The sequence below is a fragment of the Denticeps clupeoides genome, chromosome 2, assembly GCF_900700375.1.
Source record: "Denticeps clupeoides chromosome 2, fDenClu1.1, whole genome shotgun sequence".
NCBI lineage: Eukaryota > Metazoa > Chordata > Actinopteri > Clupeiformes > Denticipitidae > Denticeps > Denticeps clupeoides.
In genome coordinates this window covers 36,165,619-36,185,277 of record NC_041708.1, presented here as the reverse complement: position 1 = coordinate 36,185,277, position 19,659 = coordinate 36,165,619, and the positions used below count along the sequence as shown (strand labels likewise).

Sequence of the window (19,659 nt, the reverse complement as noted above, 5' to 3'; positions counted from 1 at the left end):
TATAATAACTGTATTATAAGTGAATATAATAACTGTATTTTATTTGTTATTCACAATGGGCCTCGTTTATCAATACAAATGTGTATTTGGTGTAAAAATCACAGTAAATTTTACGTGTGATTCTTGATCCGTATGTACTCACACGTCCGTCTTGGTAAATTATAAATCCGGTGGATGAAACACCCTGAAATCAGCATAATTTACATGGCCGCGCCCGAAATCTTGGCGACATGAAGGTGGCAAAGAGGCTCTGAAGTGGAACTCGACGTCATTATAACCGAGGTAGAGACGACTTTTTCTACTATTACTGTTGCACTGAAAGCACAAAAAGAACGAAGATGCTAATTTATTCAGGCGGAGAGGAATAGAATGGTGCTGTTTGGCAGCTTGAAACGTGGAATAAAAGGGTGATAAATTGCACGTATGGAAGCAGATCACCGCACCGTAACTCTCCAAACTCCAGCTGAGGTATGAATATGCAGTTTACTCATCAATAACTAAAAATATGAAATATATTTTAATGTGGTTCTTTCATCGAACAGAGACAAATGTAAACTTGATCAATGTTAATTTTAATAAACCAGCGTCAAGCAGCAGTGGCGATCTGGGACGGCAACCACGACCGTGGATCCTGACTGAACACGTCCTGCATAGAAAATCGGAGACGTCTGGTTTATTAGCAGAGATGATCAAACATTAAAAGACAGAAGTGAAAATATGAAAAACTATAAAGAAGAATAAAGTGTCTACAAACCTTCTGTCTTATTTTAACAGCACACATGCCAAGGATAAGTAGTTAGAAGTCACATTTTAGAAGATGTTGAATGATGTCCTGTCTTCTTCTCGGCATCAGCCCATCATGCTGCGGAGCATCAGATGGAACCCACTCGTCCGGCGCTATATTGTCCAGAAGCGCACAGACAAGATGCCGTCTGGCTTTTTCTGACGTATAGAAGTTCCTTCAGTTGGTCTGACACGGCGCTCCACCATGGCGACTGTACGTGATGTTGTATCTCCTCTCCCGTCTGGTGACAGATCTGCCGGGGCTGAATATGATGACTGCCATTGCTCTTAAGTAGCTCTCTTTCATCGTTTAGTTTATCCTGGATTTCTGCACATAATTACACACAAGGTACTTGTGAGTCGAAACATAATGACATAAAATATGTAAAAAATAATGGTTGCCATGGGAATATCTGTATAACGTAACTACACGACCTATAATCTCACAATTAGAAAAGTCGATAAAAAAGCTCATTAATCATATAAAACCCATAAGAACCATCACCTGAAATCCTGGCTGCTCAACATCATTTAAAAGTAATGATGCTGTAATTTATTCAGTCACAGCTTGATTTCCTGCTGACAGGAAGTGTGGACGCGATCTGAGAGCAGCCGTGGACTTCTGTGTATCGTACACTCACATCGAAATGTGATAAATCGCCGAATGGGCGAAGAAATGATGGTACGCATGTTTGATAAATGAGGCCCAGTATGTCAGGGACAGGAGAATCTTCAGAATGCATCTCGTATACAGTAAATTGGATCAAGTCATGTGATCAGGCTGGTCTGAGAGTCTGGATCCTGGATTGAGTCTGTAGTGCAGTTGAAACTGGACCTTTATTATTCTTCAGAACATTTAGATTTTTGTGTGTGTTTCCTCTGCAGAACTTATAAAGGTGACTTGGTCAAAATGAAGAAATAGAAGCAGCGGCTGAAAGTTGTTGGTCTGAAGAATTGTGGGTAGGAGAAGAGAGGGAGATGTACGCAGATATACCATGTGCTCACCAACAACAGACCAGAGCCATGTCCAGATTCAAAAACCTTAACGCCGTCCAAGTCTGTTTTCTACGTACTCCGGACGGCGTGAGATGTCTGTTTCTACGTGCGTCTTCTTGCGCAGGAGCAGAGGTGACGATTGGCTGGAACATCAATAAACAGGACTGCAGAGATTGTCCCCGTGAACACAACCGTGCTTCATCATACGTTGCCCCTTGACCTCACACACACCAGAGCCAGAAACCACTCAACACCGAGAGGAGTCACGCCCAGTTACACTGACAAGATGGACGGAGGTGAGGAAGTGAAGACCGCCTGGCCAGACACACCCAGAAAGAGAACAGAAGTTGAAATGAGGGTGGGATCATCTCGTCAGCATCTGTCCTGCCGAAACATCTTCGAGCTTCACACAGACAGTGGCCTCTTCCTGATGGAACACAGTGGTGTGATGAAAGGAGGTTGGAGGAGTTTCCTGATCAACATCTGCTGGATTTTTTCTTAAATTCTCTTTGCATCCTTGATGAACAAAACTGTAAAAAGTGGGATCCTCATCTACATCTGCTCTACTCTTACTCGATCATACCTGTTTTTTCTCATGAATCATTATAACTATTATTTACCTTTATATATGCAAAGCTAGTCAAGAAAAAAATACCTGTTCATTTATAAAGGCTTTATAAAGTGTACATTTCTACATTATATTTATTTTACTGTTTATTTATTTATTTAAATATAAATTTTTAGTACAGTCTGTTGTATAATAATACAATTTCTGACCCACAGCTATACGCCAACCAGACTTAAATGAATTTAATAAAAAGTTTGAAATGTATTTTTTGTGAACTGTGTTACGTCCTTTGGGCCATAGGGAGGTTTGGGGGGGTGCTCTGTGTGCGTTTTTGTTGTGTAAATTGTATAGTCTATCGTTTTATGGTGTGTTGTTGGTATGTACAGCACTCTAGGTTTTAGTTGGTTGTTCACTCCTCACTGTAAATAAAAGCATGATATTTCACTTCGGCCTGGTATGTGTGTATTCCCGTCTCACACGTCCTTCTCCTATGTTGTCACTTTTCCCAACCCCTAGACGGCGACGTGACAACTGTGAGGTTTCATTACACTGACTGTTACGTCCTGGTTTAGGTCAGGAATGTAAACCATCAGAAAGATAGAGGGAAACGGCACAAACGTTTTAACCATGTTGTTTAATAAATCGAAAGAAGTACAACTCAAGCCTTGACACAAGACAACAAAGCAGTCAGGCCATGAAAAATCACAGTGCAGACTGCTGTGAACAGGGCATCTGTCTGGCGTATTTCCCTCTTCCTCCGTCTCAGCAGATCCACGGCATCTTTAACAGCCTCACTCTTGACAGGAGAGCAAATCAGCGTCAGGTATGGGAGGAGTTCCTCCTACAAAAAGGACAATGCAAACAAGACACAGACCACACATCACATCACCACGGGACGTAACACTGACAGATATGAATAATTTTCATTCCTTTAACAGGTTCCTTTATACAGGAATATAAAAGATGGAGAGAAAGTGTTAGACAGGATTTGTGAATGATATTACGTCCATACGTGTGTAAATGCAAGGTTTTGTCAATCCCCCTCGTTATAGAGACAAACGGACAATTACATCAAGTACGGCACAGAGGTTTATTAATACCTTACCAGATTTATCAACGCTGATAAACTCACCGTCAAACCCCGCTGAACTTGACCAAGCGACCAAATGTCTAGAATTAACACTGCGTAGTACGTTAGATATAGTCGCTCCCCTCAAAAGGAAGATAGTAAGAGATAAAATCTTAATTCCTTGGTATAATGATCACACGCGCTCGCTTAAGAAGACCGCCCGGAAATTAGAACGCAAATGGCGTCAAAGTAAATTAAACATATTCCGAATAGCTTGGAAGGAGAGCCTACTTAATTATAAGAAGGCACTTAGCGCGGCTCGATCAACGTATCTGTCCTCGTTAACAGACAAAAACAAAAATAATCCTGGATTCCTGTTTAAAACTATAGCCAAACTAACCAGGAATAAGACAGAAATGGATGCGACCACTCAATATAATCATAGTAGCGATGATTTTATGAATTTCTTTAATACCAAAATTGTCGCAAATAGAGAGAAGATTAAAAGCACAACAAATAGCTCCGCCGATATTTCCATCGAAAATAATCTTCTAATAGACCACCGATTAGAACGATTCAACCCTATTAAAGAGCATGAATTAATCAAATTAATCTCATCATCAAATCAATGTACTTGCGCTTTGGATCCGATTCCAACAAGGCTCCTTAAGCAAATAGCACCCAATGTTATAAATTCTATCCTCAAAATTGTTAACTCGTCGCTTAGCACCGGCCACGTACCAAGTTCGTTCAAGGTAGCAGTCATTAGACCCCTGATTAAAAAGCCGGATCTTGATCGCAGTCAGCTTTCAAATTATAGACCGATATCCAACCTTCCGTTCATATCAAAAATCTTAGAAAAAGTTGTAGCCCAGCAGCTGAGCACATATCTTGACTGTAACAATATCCACGAAGTATATCAATCAGGATTTAGACCTCATCATAGCACTGAGACAGCGCTGGTTAAAGTGGTTAATGACCTGCTGTTGGCCTCTGTTAGAGTTGTACGCCGTTCCAACACTTATAAACCAGAGAAGAATGACACGAAGAAGTTGAGTTCTTTTACTTGCAAGGAGAGCGATCAGAGACGACCAATACAGCAGCCTCCAAAAAGCTCTGCCGTCTCTTCCGCTTCCTCTCTTTTTATTCAATAATAGGGCGGTACATTCATCACAGGATCACACCAAATAAGCTTATAATTTGCATGTAGGGTTGTCTCTTTAGTAGACACTCCATCGCCAAGGTCTTCTTGTTTTTCTTGCTTCTCCGCGGCTGCAGGCCTCCTCTTATCTGGTCGCGGTCATTCTGTTCTGCAAACAGCCTTTAGCCCACCAGTTTCTGGAGAGACTAATGATTCAATGTAGTGCGCATAGTAAAAGGATTAATATAGTTTAATGCATGCTAGATATATATATATGTCAAAAGGATTAATAGAGTTTAATACATGTGGGATATATATGTCAAAAAGGTAGTAAAGGTTAGTAGCATGATAACTTATATACATTTTCCAACATTTCCCCCCTGTTTATCATGAAACAAACCTTGTTCTAATTTTTTTTTTTCTTAATAATAACAACAATAATAATAGAATAAAGAACAATAAAAAAATAGGACTTTTTTTTTTTTTTCTTAATAATAATAATAATAGAAAAAATCGTGAATAAAGAACAATAAAAAATAGGACTTTTTTTTTTTTTTTTCTTAATAATAACAACAATAATAAAAATAATAGAAAAATCGTGTATATCACACAGAGTGACAATGCCGTTCTGGACCACATAGGGACTGTAGTACGGTGCTGAGAACAGGCCACAGGACGCACAGAATCGAAACCACAATGCAACCAACCAAGCATTCAAGAGAACAAAAACGTGGTGTCTCTGTTCAGGAGAGGACAGAATAAACGCTACCCTGCCGATTCAAAACGCTGCTTTTTTTTTTTTTTTTTTTTTTCTCTGAATCAGCAGATTCAAGTTTGCTGAGCGATCCATATTCTACCATCCTATCACCATAAGTCACCATATTTCTGAACGTCGTTTCCAGCCTTATGCAAACAGCACCTTGCCTGATGAATACAGGAAGTTCAGAATTAAAACAACAAAAAGTCTGATAAATTCAGGAAATACAGAATTAAAACATCAAAAAATACATTTTATTTTTTTTTCCAAGAGCGGGTATAACTGTGTGGGATCAACCTCCCTGGGTGATAAGGCCGTAGTGATGAGACGGTTCACAAGACCGCGCAGACAAGGAATACAACAACATCCACACAAGGTCAGAATTGCTGCAAATACAGCCATAGAAGTTAAAACGGATTGAACTAGGGCTTTGTATTTCCCGAATACATTCATCCAGGAATCCCACATCGTAGTTTCCACCCCTGAATGCTCCTTCATCTTCCGGTTGAGGGTGCGCAGGCCGTCAATGGCCAATGTCAGACTGCCTCCTGCAGCTGTGTTGTTTGGTATGAACGAGCAGCATTGCTCTCCAAACACGGCGCAAAACCCCATTTTTCTCAGCCAAGAGCATATCAAGCGCTATTCTGTTCTGAAAAGCCATTAGGGAAGTGGCGGATAATTGCCCATGCACGGCCTCAAAACCGTCTTGTGTCCAATTTCCTAATTTCTGAACATTGTAATGGATGTAGTTGATCCTGTCTACGTTCTTATTAATCGTACACCACCAACACAAGGTTGATTCGAATCCCGCTGCTATTTGATTTGCTATTTTATTTTCGTCAGGCACCCCCCTGGGAACCCCAATTGCATCTATGTAAGTTGGATCTGTTAGCTTCTCCCAGGGCGGGGTTGACCGCTTCGTCTGGTGCCAGTCTGCAGGCACCAGGCTGTCTATTTTGAATAATAGGTTACTTATTGTTGTTGGATATATGGACACTGGTAATAAAAGGGTTACTAAGACACACAACCCGGTGGTGTTTGTGGGCAATCGATCAAACAACCTGATCCCAAACTTGATCCCAACTTCTGCAACGACAATCTGGTTGAGTTATAACCGCTGGTTTTACCTGTAATAATGGTCATGGCCCCATAAAAAGCACGCAATCTTGTTGAGTGACCTTAGCTGCTTGCTCCACTTAAAGAAGCCAATTGTTGTTTTTACCACATCAAGCATGTATCAATTATGTTTTTTTTTTTTCATAAAAAATTTGTAAATAATAAAAAATTAAATTAACAGTTGTCGATAAGGTAACATCCAAATTGCATCAAAAACCCGCGTAGAAACACATCCTCAGTCATGCTGAAAATCCAAGACTGCTACAGCAGTAACATCCAACATCCGTTACGCACCCGATTCGTCTTTACACAAAAATTTGCACCTCCCAAAAATAAATAAAAAAAGAATGCATGAAAAATCAGCTAAAGGACATAGTGAAGGAGAACAGAGGTGATACGGTCACAATTTTGGAGGCCTAATGTGGGTGGGGAGTCTGTTCAAAGCTAAGAGGGCCTGCTCTGCATCAGGGTTCCACAGCACCTGAGAAGACATCGATTTATAATGAGTGAGGGCAGTTAAAGGCTTGCTGAACCTTGGAAGAAATACTCAATGGTAGGAACAAAAGGCAATAAATAACAACAACTGTTTTACAGTAATGGATGTGAGGAGTTTGGATGACAGGTCCTTGTCATCTTCCACTAATAATGTGACCCAGAAACAGAAATGTAACAGCAAAAATGCAACTGAAATCCAAACCAAAACTGAGACAATAACCCTATTGCTGTAAATAACAATAATAATAATTATTCTCTAAATGCTCTCGGTCTGGGTTCAAGGAAACAAAAAGTGCACAGCGCAAGTTATAACCAGAATAATGTAGTCATCCCAATGCTACCATTTAAATAAAAAACAATACAGCATCATATCGGTCATTGGCTGGGGCAACACAATGAAATGAAATAAAATCCACAGTACAATATAAATGTGAAGCCTTTTTTTTTTTTTTTTTTTTTTTTTTCCAGTCTTCCACTGTGCTTCTTTTACATGGCTGCACTAGAATCAACAATGAGAAAAGAAAAAATTCACTTGTCAGAGGGATGCGTATCAGTGTGTTATGTCTTCGTATTCAGCGTGAGTGTCAGTGTAGGTCAGTGTAGGTGTGATGGACCTTATTCAAAGACACAGTAACAGAGGCAAACAGTGCAGCCGTTGGGAAATCTCCCTTCTTAAATAAAATAAAACAACACAAAACCCAGAAAAAAATAACCCAAAGTGTACATACAACAGTACAATATTCATTTAAAATTGCACAGTTTAGATGTAATGTATATATTTTCCCCAGCTTTTCACAAACTTAATTTTAAAACTCTCAGAAAGAAAAGAAAACAAACAAACAAGATACACAAAATGTAAATTCAAAATATTTCCCATATTCCCTTTAAATCTGAATAAGGTGGAGACCCGTTGTAAATCGCTGTGCTGCTGCCCAGACGGTAAAATCTATTGCTAAGAGTTCCAAAACAAAACGAGAGAGAGAGATAGATAGGCCCCACACACACACACACACACATACCAGAGAGATAAGGTCTGCCAATGCGTGTAGACGCACATACCCACACACACACACACACCCACACACAGAGGCTGGAGTGTCTCATCAGAACTCCTGTCCTGCACTTGTATTTTCCTGTAGATGTAACCATTCCCCTATTCCGCCAGTACTGAGCAAATGTATATTGGCTATCAGTATATATAGTAACATCTTTCCCTTTCATTAATTTACAAGCCTCAGTTAGAGCAATTATTTTGGCTGCTTGCGCTGAAAAAGTTGATGGTAAGTTGTCAGCTTTAATCACTGCTGTCACCATGGCGTAGCCCGTTTATGTTTTTCCCAAATAATTTTTCTTTGAAGAGCCATCGATGAATATTACCTCACCCTGAGGCAAGGTTGGTCACTTAAATCTAATCTAGATTTAGCTGTGTGTTCGTGTTATTCTCCGTCATCGGGTAAAGTTAACAATGTGGCTGGGTTAAATGTGGTGCATCGTTCGATAGTGAGATGTGGCTGTGACAGCAACGTGGCCATGCAGGAGAGGTGCCTTGCAGGTGATAAAAAGATCATATTGGTTTGCAGTAGTAAAGCAGCCACTGCATGTGGGACCTTAAGGGTCAATGGGTGGAATAAAACTATTCCGGCACTTGCTTCTACTGCCATCGACGCCGCTATCACCGCCCTCACACGGTGTGGTAATGCGCGGGCTACATTATCTAATTTGGATGAAAAATAAGCTATCGGTCTCAGGTTGTCTCCATGTTGTCGACCTAGGACAGAAGTCATATATTTGTCTTTGCAGTCCACCATTTGTATAAACGGTTTACTATAATTTGGCAAGGCTAGAGCTAAATTGGAGGTCAGCGCCTGTTTAATATCACAAAAAGCTTTTTCTGCTTCTGACGTCCAATTTAGCGGTGATGTCATTTTCAGGTCTTCAGTGTAAATTAAAGCCGTGAGTGGGGAAGTAATCTCAGCGTAATTTGGTACCCAACTTCTACAATAATTAGTTAATCCTAAGAATGACATCATTTGTTTTTTATTAATTGGTTTTGGCGCCTGTAGGACCGCTGTTTTCCGTTCTTCTAGAATAGTTCTGCCGCCTGCACTGAGGTGGTGACCCAGGTATTTGACTTGTGGATTCCACAATTGCAATTTGTTTTTACTAACTTTGTGCCCCTCTATAGCTAGGTGATTTAAGAGGGCCACAGTGTCAATTTTACATGCTTCCAGACTCGGAGAAGCCACTAATATATCATCAACGTAAAGTAGAATCTGACTTCCCCCCGGTGGTTGAAATTTGGACATGCTGGCATGCATGGCTTGGGAATATATAGTAGGGCTTTCGCAATAGCCCTGGGGAAGCCTAGTATAGGTGTATCGTTTCCCCTTAAATGTAAAGGCGAACCAAAATTGGCTGTCTGGGTCTATGGGAATGGAGAAAAAGGCATTGCTAATGTCGACCACAGTAAATATTCGCGCATCTGGTCTTAAGGAATTTAGTAATGTGTGTGGGTCAGGCACACACGGAGCTCGCTGTACTACTGCAGCATTTACTGCCTGCAGATCCTGCACCATTCTCCATCCCACCGAGGGAGCTTGCTTTTTCACCGGGAATATAGGTGTATTGCAGGGGGAATAATCTCTCTCTATAATAACCCCTGCTTGCTGTAAGTCACGTATCACTGGTGTGCCTTCTAGTGTGTCAGGATTAAGCGGATATTGTCTTATGCAAGGCCGATATTCTGTTTTGGGTCTGACTTGTACCGGCAAAATTCCTTTTATCAGTCCTACATCAGACGGTCCTTGTGACCACAATGATTGAGGGATTTGTGCTAGTTCTGATTCATCTTCTTCAGTGAGCAGAAAATGTCACTGGTTTCTGGAGTACTCCAGTCTTGGTCTGTATTGTCCAATACAGCCATTTCCAAATTATGCTCTAATTTGTCCCACATGTCTGCCCAAATCCGTTGCGCTGTCACCTTCTTGAACTATGGTGCCCAACGACTTCCAACTCCTCTCTCTGTTTTTATACAGTGAGATGTGCGGTGGATACCAACCCGGAGCATTGCTAGGTAAAGCGACCCCCGCCACCACGTTACCTTGCCCGTCCGAGTAAACATAAAGAATGACTATGGTTGTTGGCGTGAGTCGTGACAATTTCTTTTCGTATATTGGATCAGGCCAAGGAGAGTTTTTATACCACATGGTGACATGTAGTTCGTCAGAGGGCATGAGCTCCACACCTGTTACGGAGTGGAGACGAGTGCCAAACCTAATTTAAGTAAGCCGTCTCTTCCCAGCAAATTAACAGGGCATTCTGGGATAAAAAGGATGGACACGTTTTACATGATGTTCCTTTGGGGTCTCTCACCCAAACTGGTTTAGAAGCAGTGACTATTGTTGTACCCCCATTTACTGATCTCCCTACTACTCCCTTATCTCCCGGCCCTGCTAGACAGTCTCTGGCTATGTGCCCAGCCTTCCCACAGGACCAGCAGCCTGCTCTCCATTGGCCCTGTGTGTTCCACCCTCGTCCTTGGACACCCCCTCTTCTTCTTCCCCTGCGTCCTCCCTGTCTCTCTCTATCTCTGCCTACATGGTAAAATGTGTCTGTATCCCGCATAGTGTTTTCCCAAAAGGTGTCAATTTTTTTATAGGTTTGTCTTTTCCTTTTAGTTCTTATCAGTTTGTCTATGTGCATGGTGTGGATATGCCATATCCCATATCCAGATACAGGGGAGGAGCTGCAGGCACAGAGGGAAGCGCTGGTGGCTGCACTAGCGGCCCCCATTGCCCCCTCCTCCCCTACTCCTTCCTCGTCAGCCCTACGCACCCCTTCCCTCTGACTTCCCCTACTTCCAGTTTCTTCATGGTCTTCTTTGCGGAGAAACAGAATAGTTTTCTCCACTTCCATCACTTTAACTGCCTGATCCTCTCTCTCCCTTTCCTCCTCACGTGCTGCATTCTCTCTAGCCTGTCTTATCTTCCTCTCCCCTTCTTCTCTCTTTCCTGCTATCTTTATCCACTGTATTAAAGCCTCAACCCCTTCTCGCTTCATTTGCTTCTCCTTATTTTTACATGTATGTTTTATGGCTCCCTGTAACTCAATTAGACGTTTTAATCTCAGTTGTCCATCAAACCCGTATTTTGTTATCCATTTATTTAACGGCTCGACGTAGGCTTTGTTAATCTGCTCTACATACCTCCAGTCTTTACATTTTAGTTCTTCTTTCGGTTCTGGTTTACTGGATCCCTTACCCATTTTGACCTAAATTTTGACCAGTGTGTTGTACCTGGGGTATCCTAAAACACTGGTATTTGTTCACAGGACAGCGTATCAAAATTCCTCTCGTGGTGTATTTCACTTCTACCTCAAATCATTTGGGGTGGAAATACCTTGCCTCTGCGTCCACGAGGGGTCGCTGTTTCCTTCCCTGTGAGGTTTTGTATGGAGTGTCCGTCTAGTGACTTTCACCCCCACTCATCCACACACTCACACCCGCGCGCACTCTCATACACCTGTATGAGTTTTAAATCACTTATTTTACTATTGAACGTTCCTTTTCACTGACAGAGGAGTCCGTCCTCCCCGCGGATTTTAACCCTTTACGGGAGGGGTCCGCCCCCCCACGGAATTTAACTGCCTTCGTTACCTGCCAGAGTCTAGAATACCCAGGGTTTGTTTCCTTTAAGTAACCTCTTGTTACTCTTGTTACCTCTTGTAACCTCTTGTTACCTCTTGTAACCTCTTGTTACCATTCATTCCATTTCTTTTAAACAGAAGTCAACTTACCCCCGTGCCTTCTCTCACTCGTAAGATTCCGTCAACCTCCAGATCCCAACTGACGGTCGGCCTCCCAGTCCCCAAAGGGGTCTGTCTCTGACCCCTACTAAGGAGTCAGCCTTGGCCAAGGATTTCCTGGTATCCGTCCCGTCCGCTGGAATCCTTTGGTGTCTTGGAATCCGGCTCGAAGGACCAATAAAATGTTAGAGTTGTACGCCGTTCCAACACTTATAAACCAGAGAAGAATGACACGAAGAAGTTGAGTTCTTTTACTTGCAAGGAGAGCGATCAGAGACGACCAATACAGCAGCCTCCAAAAAGCTCTGCCGTCTCTTCCGCTTCCTCTCTTTTTATTCAATAATAGGGCGGTACATTCATCACAGGATCACACCAAATAAGCTTATAATTTGCATGTAGGGTTGTCTCTTTAGTAGACACTCCATCGCCAAGGTCTTCTTGTTTTTCTTGCTTCTCCGCGGCTGCAGGCCTCCTCTTATCTGGTCGCGGTCATTCTGTTCTGCAAACAGCCTTTAGCCCACCAGTTTCTGGAGAGACTAATGATTCAATGTAGTGCGCATAGTAAAAGGATTAATATAGTTTAATGCATGCTAGATATATATATATGTCAAAAGGATTAATAGAGTTTAATACATGTGGGATATATATGTCAAAAAGGTAGTAAAGGTTAGTAGCATGATAACTTATATACATTTTCCAACAGCCTCTGATCAGGGACGCATCTCGCTGCTTGTCCTGCTTGATCTGAGTGCAGCGTTTGACACTATTGATCACGCTATTCTCCTTGCCAGGTTAGAGAATGTTATCGGGATTAAGGGAACAGCCCTTGAATGGTTCAGATCATATTTGACCAACCGATATCAGTTTGTGGACATCAATGGTGTTTCGTCTTCACATAGTAAAGTAGAGTTTGGTGTTCCACAAGGTTCTGTCCTAGGTCCGTTACTTTTTTCTCTATACATGTTACCTTTAGGCAACGTCATCTGCAAACACGGTATTAGCTTTCATTGCTACGCTGACGACACACAGCTGTATCTGTCAGCAATGCCAGATCAAAGGCAGCAGCTGAACAAAATAGAGAATTGTCTGAAGGACATTAGACAGTGGATGCTCACCAACTTTCTCCTGTTAAACCCTGACAAGACAGAAGCGCTCGTAATCAGGCCTCAAGCAGCCAGGCATAAACTGGCTGACTACACAATAACCCTGGATAGCCTTTCTATCTCACCGAGTATTGAAGTGAAGGATCTAGGTGTCATCATTGATGCAGGTCTCTCATTCAGTTCGCACGTAGATAATGTCACTAGAATAGCATTCTTTCACCTTAGAAATATTGCGAAAATAAGAAATATCATTTCAATGCATGATGCAGAAAAGTTGGTCCATGCATTTATTACATCAAGGTTAGATTACTGCAATGCATTATTGTCTGGATGCTCTAGTAGGTGCATGAGTAAACTCCAGCTAGTACAGAATGCTGCAGCCAGAATTCTAACCAGAACCAGGAAATTTGACCACATCACCCCAGTCTTACAATCACTGCACTGGTTACCCATCAAATTTAGGGTTGACTACAAAATCCTACTTTTAACCTATAAAGCTCTAAATGGTCTCACCCCACAGTACCTGAGTGAACTTTTGGTTCTTTACGAACCGCCACGCCCCCTTCGATCAATGGGTGCGGGGTCACTACTGGTACCAAAGGTGCAGAAGGTCACAGCTGGGAGCAGATCCTTCTCCTATAGAGCTCCGCAGTTGTGGAACAGCTTGCCTGTCAGTGTCTGGGACTCAGACACAGTCTCAGTGTTTAAATCCAATCTCAAAACCTATCTGTTTTCTCTGGCTTTTTGCTAAAGTCCTAGACCCTCATTTCACTTGATTTTGACGCAGTGTCAATTATAAAGTCCAGTTTATCACAGAGTCCCCCTGTTAGACACAGACAAAGTTAAATTCACCAGTTAGGCTGTCCTAGTTAGGGTACCGGGCCACTGTAGCACCAATATACCATTATAACCACAGATTTCAGTATCGGTCGTACTGTGCAACCGTCTGCCGCTGCTTCTGTTTGTTTTTCTCCGAGACACGGAATCAAGCACCCAGACTACTGGCAGACCCCAGTGAAGAGACAAGCAGATAAATCCTGGTTCCTGACAACTGCTTAACAAGGACAAAACATGAAACAAACCAGAGGGTCACCACAGCCACCACCACCATTACAACTACAGCTTCAGGGATCTTCAAATGGACCAGTAACATCATTGTGGACACGTAATCTAGACCATGACACTGAATACATCCTGGACTTCTCCAACCCTACAACCGTGGGACTCATTATATCATATCCAACCCTGCACTGACACCATTTGCAGGCTCACTCTACCCTGGAAGGGGGTCCCTCTCTGTATCACTCCTTCCCAAGGTTTCTTCCTTTCTTTTTTCTCTCTCCTAGAGTTTTTTTTTGTGTGGAGTAGGGTCAAGTGTGGGGGGTGTCAACTGTAGGGCCTGTCAAAGCCCATTGAGACATACTGTATGTGATTTTGGGCTATATAAGAAATAAATGTTGTTGTTGTTGTGGATCAATATGTATGTAAATACAAGTATTTACTGTCAGCTAAATTACCAATAATAAAAAAAATTATTAAGGTGGACATTTACAAACTTAACAGCAGAAATTAACTTAACTAAATGCAATTATTCCTTCATTATTATTCCTGCTTCTTCTGTTTGGAAAAAAGCGGAGCAAAGAAATAATGAGAGAGGGGCAGAACAAGAAGAAGCATGGAGACAGGCCAGGTCAGGTCAGGTGATCAGACAGTGCAGAGGCGTTAGTCAGGATGAAGAGTCAAGCGTGCCATGAATCAAAGCCAGAGTTCAGGGAAGATCCAGAGATCCAGGGCGAGGATCGGCAGGAGCACAGAGACAGAAATCAAACTATGAACGAGCCTGGACTTAATGTCCTCGCTGTGTCTTCTTCTTCTGTGATTGCTGGAGTGTGTGGGTTCAGTGGGAGCAACCGGGGGGTCGGAGCTGGGACCGTGACAAAAACCACTTAAAAAATATGCCAATTTTTATTTCTAAAACTATCTACAGTCTTCTTATAGATGACATAAAGCCATTTTCTCCACGAGGAGGTGGCATCTCTGCTGGGGACAGAAAGAGGCTGATCTGGAGGGCCAGCTCGGTTCTAGGATGCCCTCTGGACCCAGTGGAGGTGGTGAGTGACAAGAGAATGGTGGACAACATCTCCCACCCCATGCAGGAGACCCTGACAGCACTGAGAAGCTCCTTCAGTGGCAGGCTGCTGCACCACGATGTGGGACAGAGATTCAGAATGTCTTTCCCGCCAACCACTGACAGCTGACCACACAAACACACACATCCAGTACACCATGTACACTTATAAACACACACTGTACATATGTACACTTAATTATAATATAAATTATGTATAACTTATAATATATGTATAATATATGTATACAGGCATTCAAAATTATATAGTTAGGTATATTCTGATATTTTTAATAGAAAGTGAAGTGATTGTCACTTGTGATACACAGCAGCACAGCACACTCTAATGTGTACTCTAATCCACTATTTTTTCCAGACTATATTTGTATAGTGAGCTTTTAATGGTTGGCATATTCATTTTTTGCTCTCCACTTTCTGCCGTGACAATGTAAATTTCCCAATTGTGGGACTAATAAAGGATCACCTTGTCTCATCTCATCTTATCTTACCTTTAATTAAACTTTAATTAAAACATCTAATTTTATTTAGCACAAAACAGCAACATTCATGTTACCTGCATGCACTTTACTATTACTATTACTTTACTTTACTAAGTGATTGTCACATGTGATACACAGCAGCACAGCACACGGTGCACACAGTGAAATTTGTCCTCTGCATTTAACCCATCACCCTGAGTGAGCAGTGGGAAGCCATGACAGGCGCCCAGGGAGCAGTGTGTGGGGACAGTGCTTTGCTCAGTGGCACCTTGGCAGATCGGGATTCGAACCAGCAACCTTCTGATTATGGGGCCGCTTCCTTAACCACTAGGCCACCACTGCCCCAACTTCACAGTGACACGACAGAAACAGAGGGGAGATAAGTTCTACAAAGTGGTATTAATAATAATAAAGGGACAAAGCAACACAGAGGAATAAGCTTTGGGACAGGGGGAGACGGGGACACTTCACACACCTCCACCTGAAATACAAGCACAAGAACGACAGCAGGAATACATGCACTAGATTCTGAGCCACAGCGACACGACAAGAGCACACTCCTCACTCAGCACACTCCTCACTCACAGTTCAACTCCAGAACCCGGAACACTGATGCAGGAAATGTCTTCTAGTGCGGGGAATTACAGGACCGTGGCTGCATTCGGTGGTCCAGGAACTCTGGTCTGGTGTTTGAGCTCCTCGGGGGACAAAATCCAGAGTAAAGGGGAGCAGCAGACAGTGCAGCTCCTTACTGTTCACAGCCCCAAACAGAAATACATCAAAGAAAAAGTCCTTTCACTGCCCTTTCACACACATGTGTCAGCTAAACTAATTTAATTTTAGAGGACATTTAATTTTAGAGGACTAAAGCAATTTAATGAATGAACTAAGTTATTACTGTGTTGTGACAACTCCTGCTTAAAAAGCAGCGAAACAAGCAACTTGTCACTTGGGGTGCGGGCGGGACAGAGAGGATCAGAAAAGACTCCCAACATTCCGGGTCTGTACTTTGTGGATGGGGAAACACAGACAAAGGTTAAGACTGAAACGTTAAGAATTCTCCCACACCGCCCCTCTGCTACGTTCCCACCACTGGCTCCCAGTAGCTGCACGCATCAAAATACTGATGCTGGCCTACAAAGCCAAACATGGAGTAGCACCATCCTACCTCACAGCCCTTATTACACCTCGCACTGCACCTCGTATACTCCGAGCCTCCAGTACTGCTCGCCTGGTCCCCCCATCTCTGAAGGTAAAAGGAAGACGCTCATCTAGACTCTTCTCTGTCTTGGCCCCTCGGTGGTGGAATGAACTTCCCCTCGAGGTCAGAACAGCTCAGCTTATTGCCTGTCTTATGTATAGAAACTACAACAGAGCAAATAAAAAGATTGGATTAATAGTTGGGGGTCCTAGTGAACCAAAATTGATCACTTCATCGATGGTAACTTGGAAGCATGTTGTAAGTCGCTCTGGATAAGGGCGTCTGCCAAATGCCTTAAATGTAAATGTCAGGAACAGCAGAATCTTCAGAATGCATCTGGTATACAGTATAATGTGTCAAGTCATGTGATCAGGCTGGTTTGAGAGCCTGGATCCTGGATTGAGTCTTTATTGCAGTTGAAACTGGACCTTTATTATTCTTCAGAACATTTAGATTTTGTGAGTGTGTTTCCTCTTATATCTTATAACTTATTAAGGTGTCTTGGTCAAAATGAAGAAACAGAAGCAGCAGCTTAACGATGTCCAAGTCTGTTTTCTACGTACTCTGGACGGCCTGAGATGTCTGTTGCCATGTGTATTTTCTCGCGTGGGAGCAGGAGCATCTTCAAGCAGCACACAGACATTGGCCTCTTCCTGAGGGAACACAGCAGTGAGATGAAAGGAGGATGGACGGCAACATGATCAACATCTGCCCATGCTTTTCCACCCTTTACATTTACATTTACATTTACAGCATTTATCAGACGCCCTTATCCAGAGCGACTTACAATCAGTAGTTACAGGGGACAGTCTCCCTGGAGCAACTTAGGGTTAAGTATCTTGCTCGGGGACACAATGGTAGTAAGCAGGATTTGAACCTGGGTCTTCTGGTTCATAGGCCAGTGTGTTACCCACTAGGCTACTACCACCCTTCTGCAGTCAGAAGAATTTAGCTATACTACATTTAGAAACCCAGGACACTGTAAAATCCCAGGTGATGCTTCAGGCTGCTGTTGGTTCTATGTGTAATATATGACCTTCCTAAAATATTTCCAAAACCATCATTTCATGATGCAGCCGCCTGTGGTAAAATCACCAGCACCCTCAGTTGATCAGATCAGTTAACTTTGTGACTTAAGTGATATTTGGTAACACATGTTTTTGTGTTTCTGGAAAATTGTTCCGTTCCGGATTATTTTAATAATAGTAGTGGTGGTACTAGGCAGTGGTGGCCTAGTGGCCTAGTGGTTAAGGAAGCAGCCCTGTAATCAGAAGGTTGCCAGTTCGAATCCCGATCCTCCAAGGTGCCACTGAGGTGCCACTGAGCAAAGCACCGTCCCCACACACTGCTCCCCGGGCGCCTGTCATGGCTGCCCACTGCTCACTCAGGGTGATGGGATAAATGCAGAGGACAAATTTCACTGTGTGCACTGTGCTGCTGTGTATCACATGTGACAATCACTTCACTTATTAAAAGCAATAAAACAATGTTTAAACCCCAAATTTACTTTGGATATTGTTTTCTTTGCTCTAAGTATTCTTTTTATTTTTTAATAAACGCTAATTCTGACATTATTTTGCACTTATGTCACTTTTACTGTCACCACTGGGGTGGAGTGAGGGAGGACGGACACCGACGGTTGAGAAGAAATAGAATTTATTTAGTGTTCGTCGGTCACCAAGGGAGAACAGGGAAATCGGAAAAGCTGGAACACAAGACGCATACACTGTACCACACCCCAGTACCCGTGTTGGTGGGTGACTCTGTAGAGTTCTGGATCAGGTTGGTATTTATAGGGGAACCATCGTCCTCAATCAACCACACCTGATACTGGTTAACCTGAGGAGGGCGGACAAAAATGGGTGGAGACGTACCACGTCACACAGATCCTCCTTCCCCAGTACTCTGGAGAGGGAGAGCGTGTCGTGGGGGGCCAAGCTGGCACAGTGGACGTGACACTCTTGAATTTTATTGTGTAATTTTCAGTTTAAGAGCAATAAACATATATTTGAATGTTTAGAAGTGAATGTATTTTCATTCCAATATTTAAATTAGAATGCATAAATAGCTATATTAATTTGTGTGGAAATAAATTGGAGGAGAAAAACTCTCTTGGTAATTTTGGTTGACTGAAAATCATTCCTTATTCTCCATCTCCATTTGTGGAAAGGAAAACCAAACCAACCAGATTTCAGTGACCCAAAGCTTTGAAACCCGAGTTATCCCGCCTGGAAATGTCCATATTCATCAAACCTATATGCATATGAGCATAGTTTCCATGTGAATTCTACAGAGAAGTATGTTTTGGGCCAGACAGGTAACACTTGTTATTAATTCTACACGTCCTGTTTTACCTAAAATTGGCCCATAGCTTTGAAACCTTAGTTTTCCTGGTAAGAAATTGACATTATTCATAATCCAACGGCGAGTTCCCAGGTTAATTATGTGGTGAAACGGTGTTATACCAGACAGGTAACTCTTTATACTAATTCTACACGTCCAATTTTATCTAATCAAGTGAGATTTCAGCAGCCCAAAGCACATAAGCGTTAGAATTCCTGTGGAGCAGTGGTGACCTAGCAGGTAAGGAAGCAGAACCGTAATCAGAAGGTTGCTCCTCAGGCACCTGTCATGGTGCCCACTGCGCACCAAGGCTGGTGGTTAAATACAGAGGACATATTTCACTGTGTCACCGCGTGCTGTGCTGCAGTTTTTCACAATGACAATCACTTCACTTTCACTTTCCTGTCAAGATTTTACCATTTATTATAAACTGGTGTGTATATGAGCAAAGTTCCCAGGTGAATTCTACAGTGAAGAATAGTTTGGGCCAGACAGTTAATGCTTGATGCTATTTCTACACGTCCTGTTTTACCCTAAACAAGTGAGATTCCAGTGGCCCCAGTTTACCTGGTAAGAAATTACCATTAATCATAATCTAATGTGCAGTTCCCTATTAAAATATTACGTGAATACGGTGTTGGGCCAGTCAAGTGACA

At 42.4% G+C, this 19,659-nt stretch overlaps 1 protein-coding gene across 11 annotated transcripts in view; it reads left to right on the top strand.

The window, feature by feature from the left end:
* Positions 1 to 19,659, top strand: part of LOC114784939 (NACHT, LRR and PYD domains-containing protein 12-like) — a 100,311-nt gene that overhangs the window by 41,849 nt on the left and 38,803 nt on the right. For 3 of the 11 annotated variants that reach the window (XR_003748961.1, XR_003748962.1, XR_003748963.1), the window contains 3 exons: positions 127 to 282; positions 355 to 468; positions 585 to 754. The exons of 1 other annotated variant lie outside the window; for it this stretch is intronic. Coding sequence is in view for 1 of the 10 variants with exons in the window: in XM_028970830.1 (XP_028826663.1) it covers positions 1,669 to 1,705 (37 nt within the window). In the remaining 9 variants the exon portion in view is untranslated. Of the gene's footprint in view, positions 1 to 126; positions 283 to 354; positions 469 to 584; positions 1,133 to 1,369; positions 1,466 to 1,668; positions 2,792 to 19,659 lie in introns of those variants that run through there. 7 more of the 11 variants (XR_003748960.1, XR_003748964.1, XR_003748958.1 and 4 more) reach the window with 6 other exon arrangements.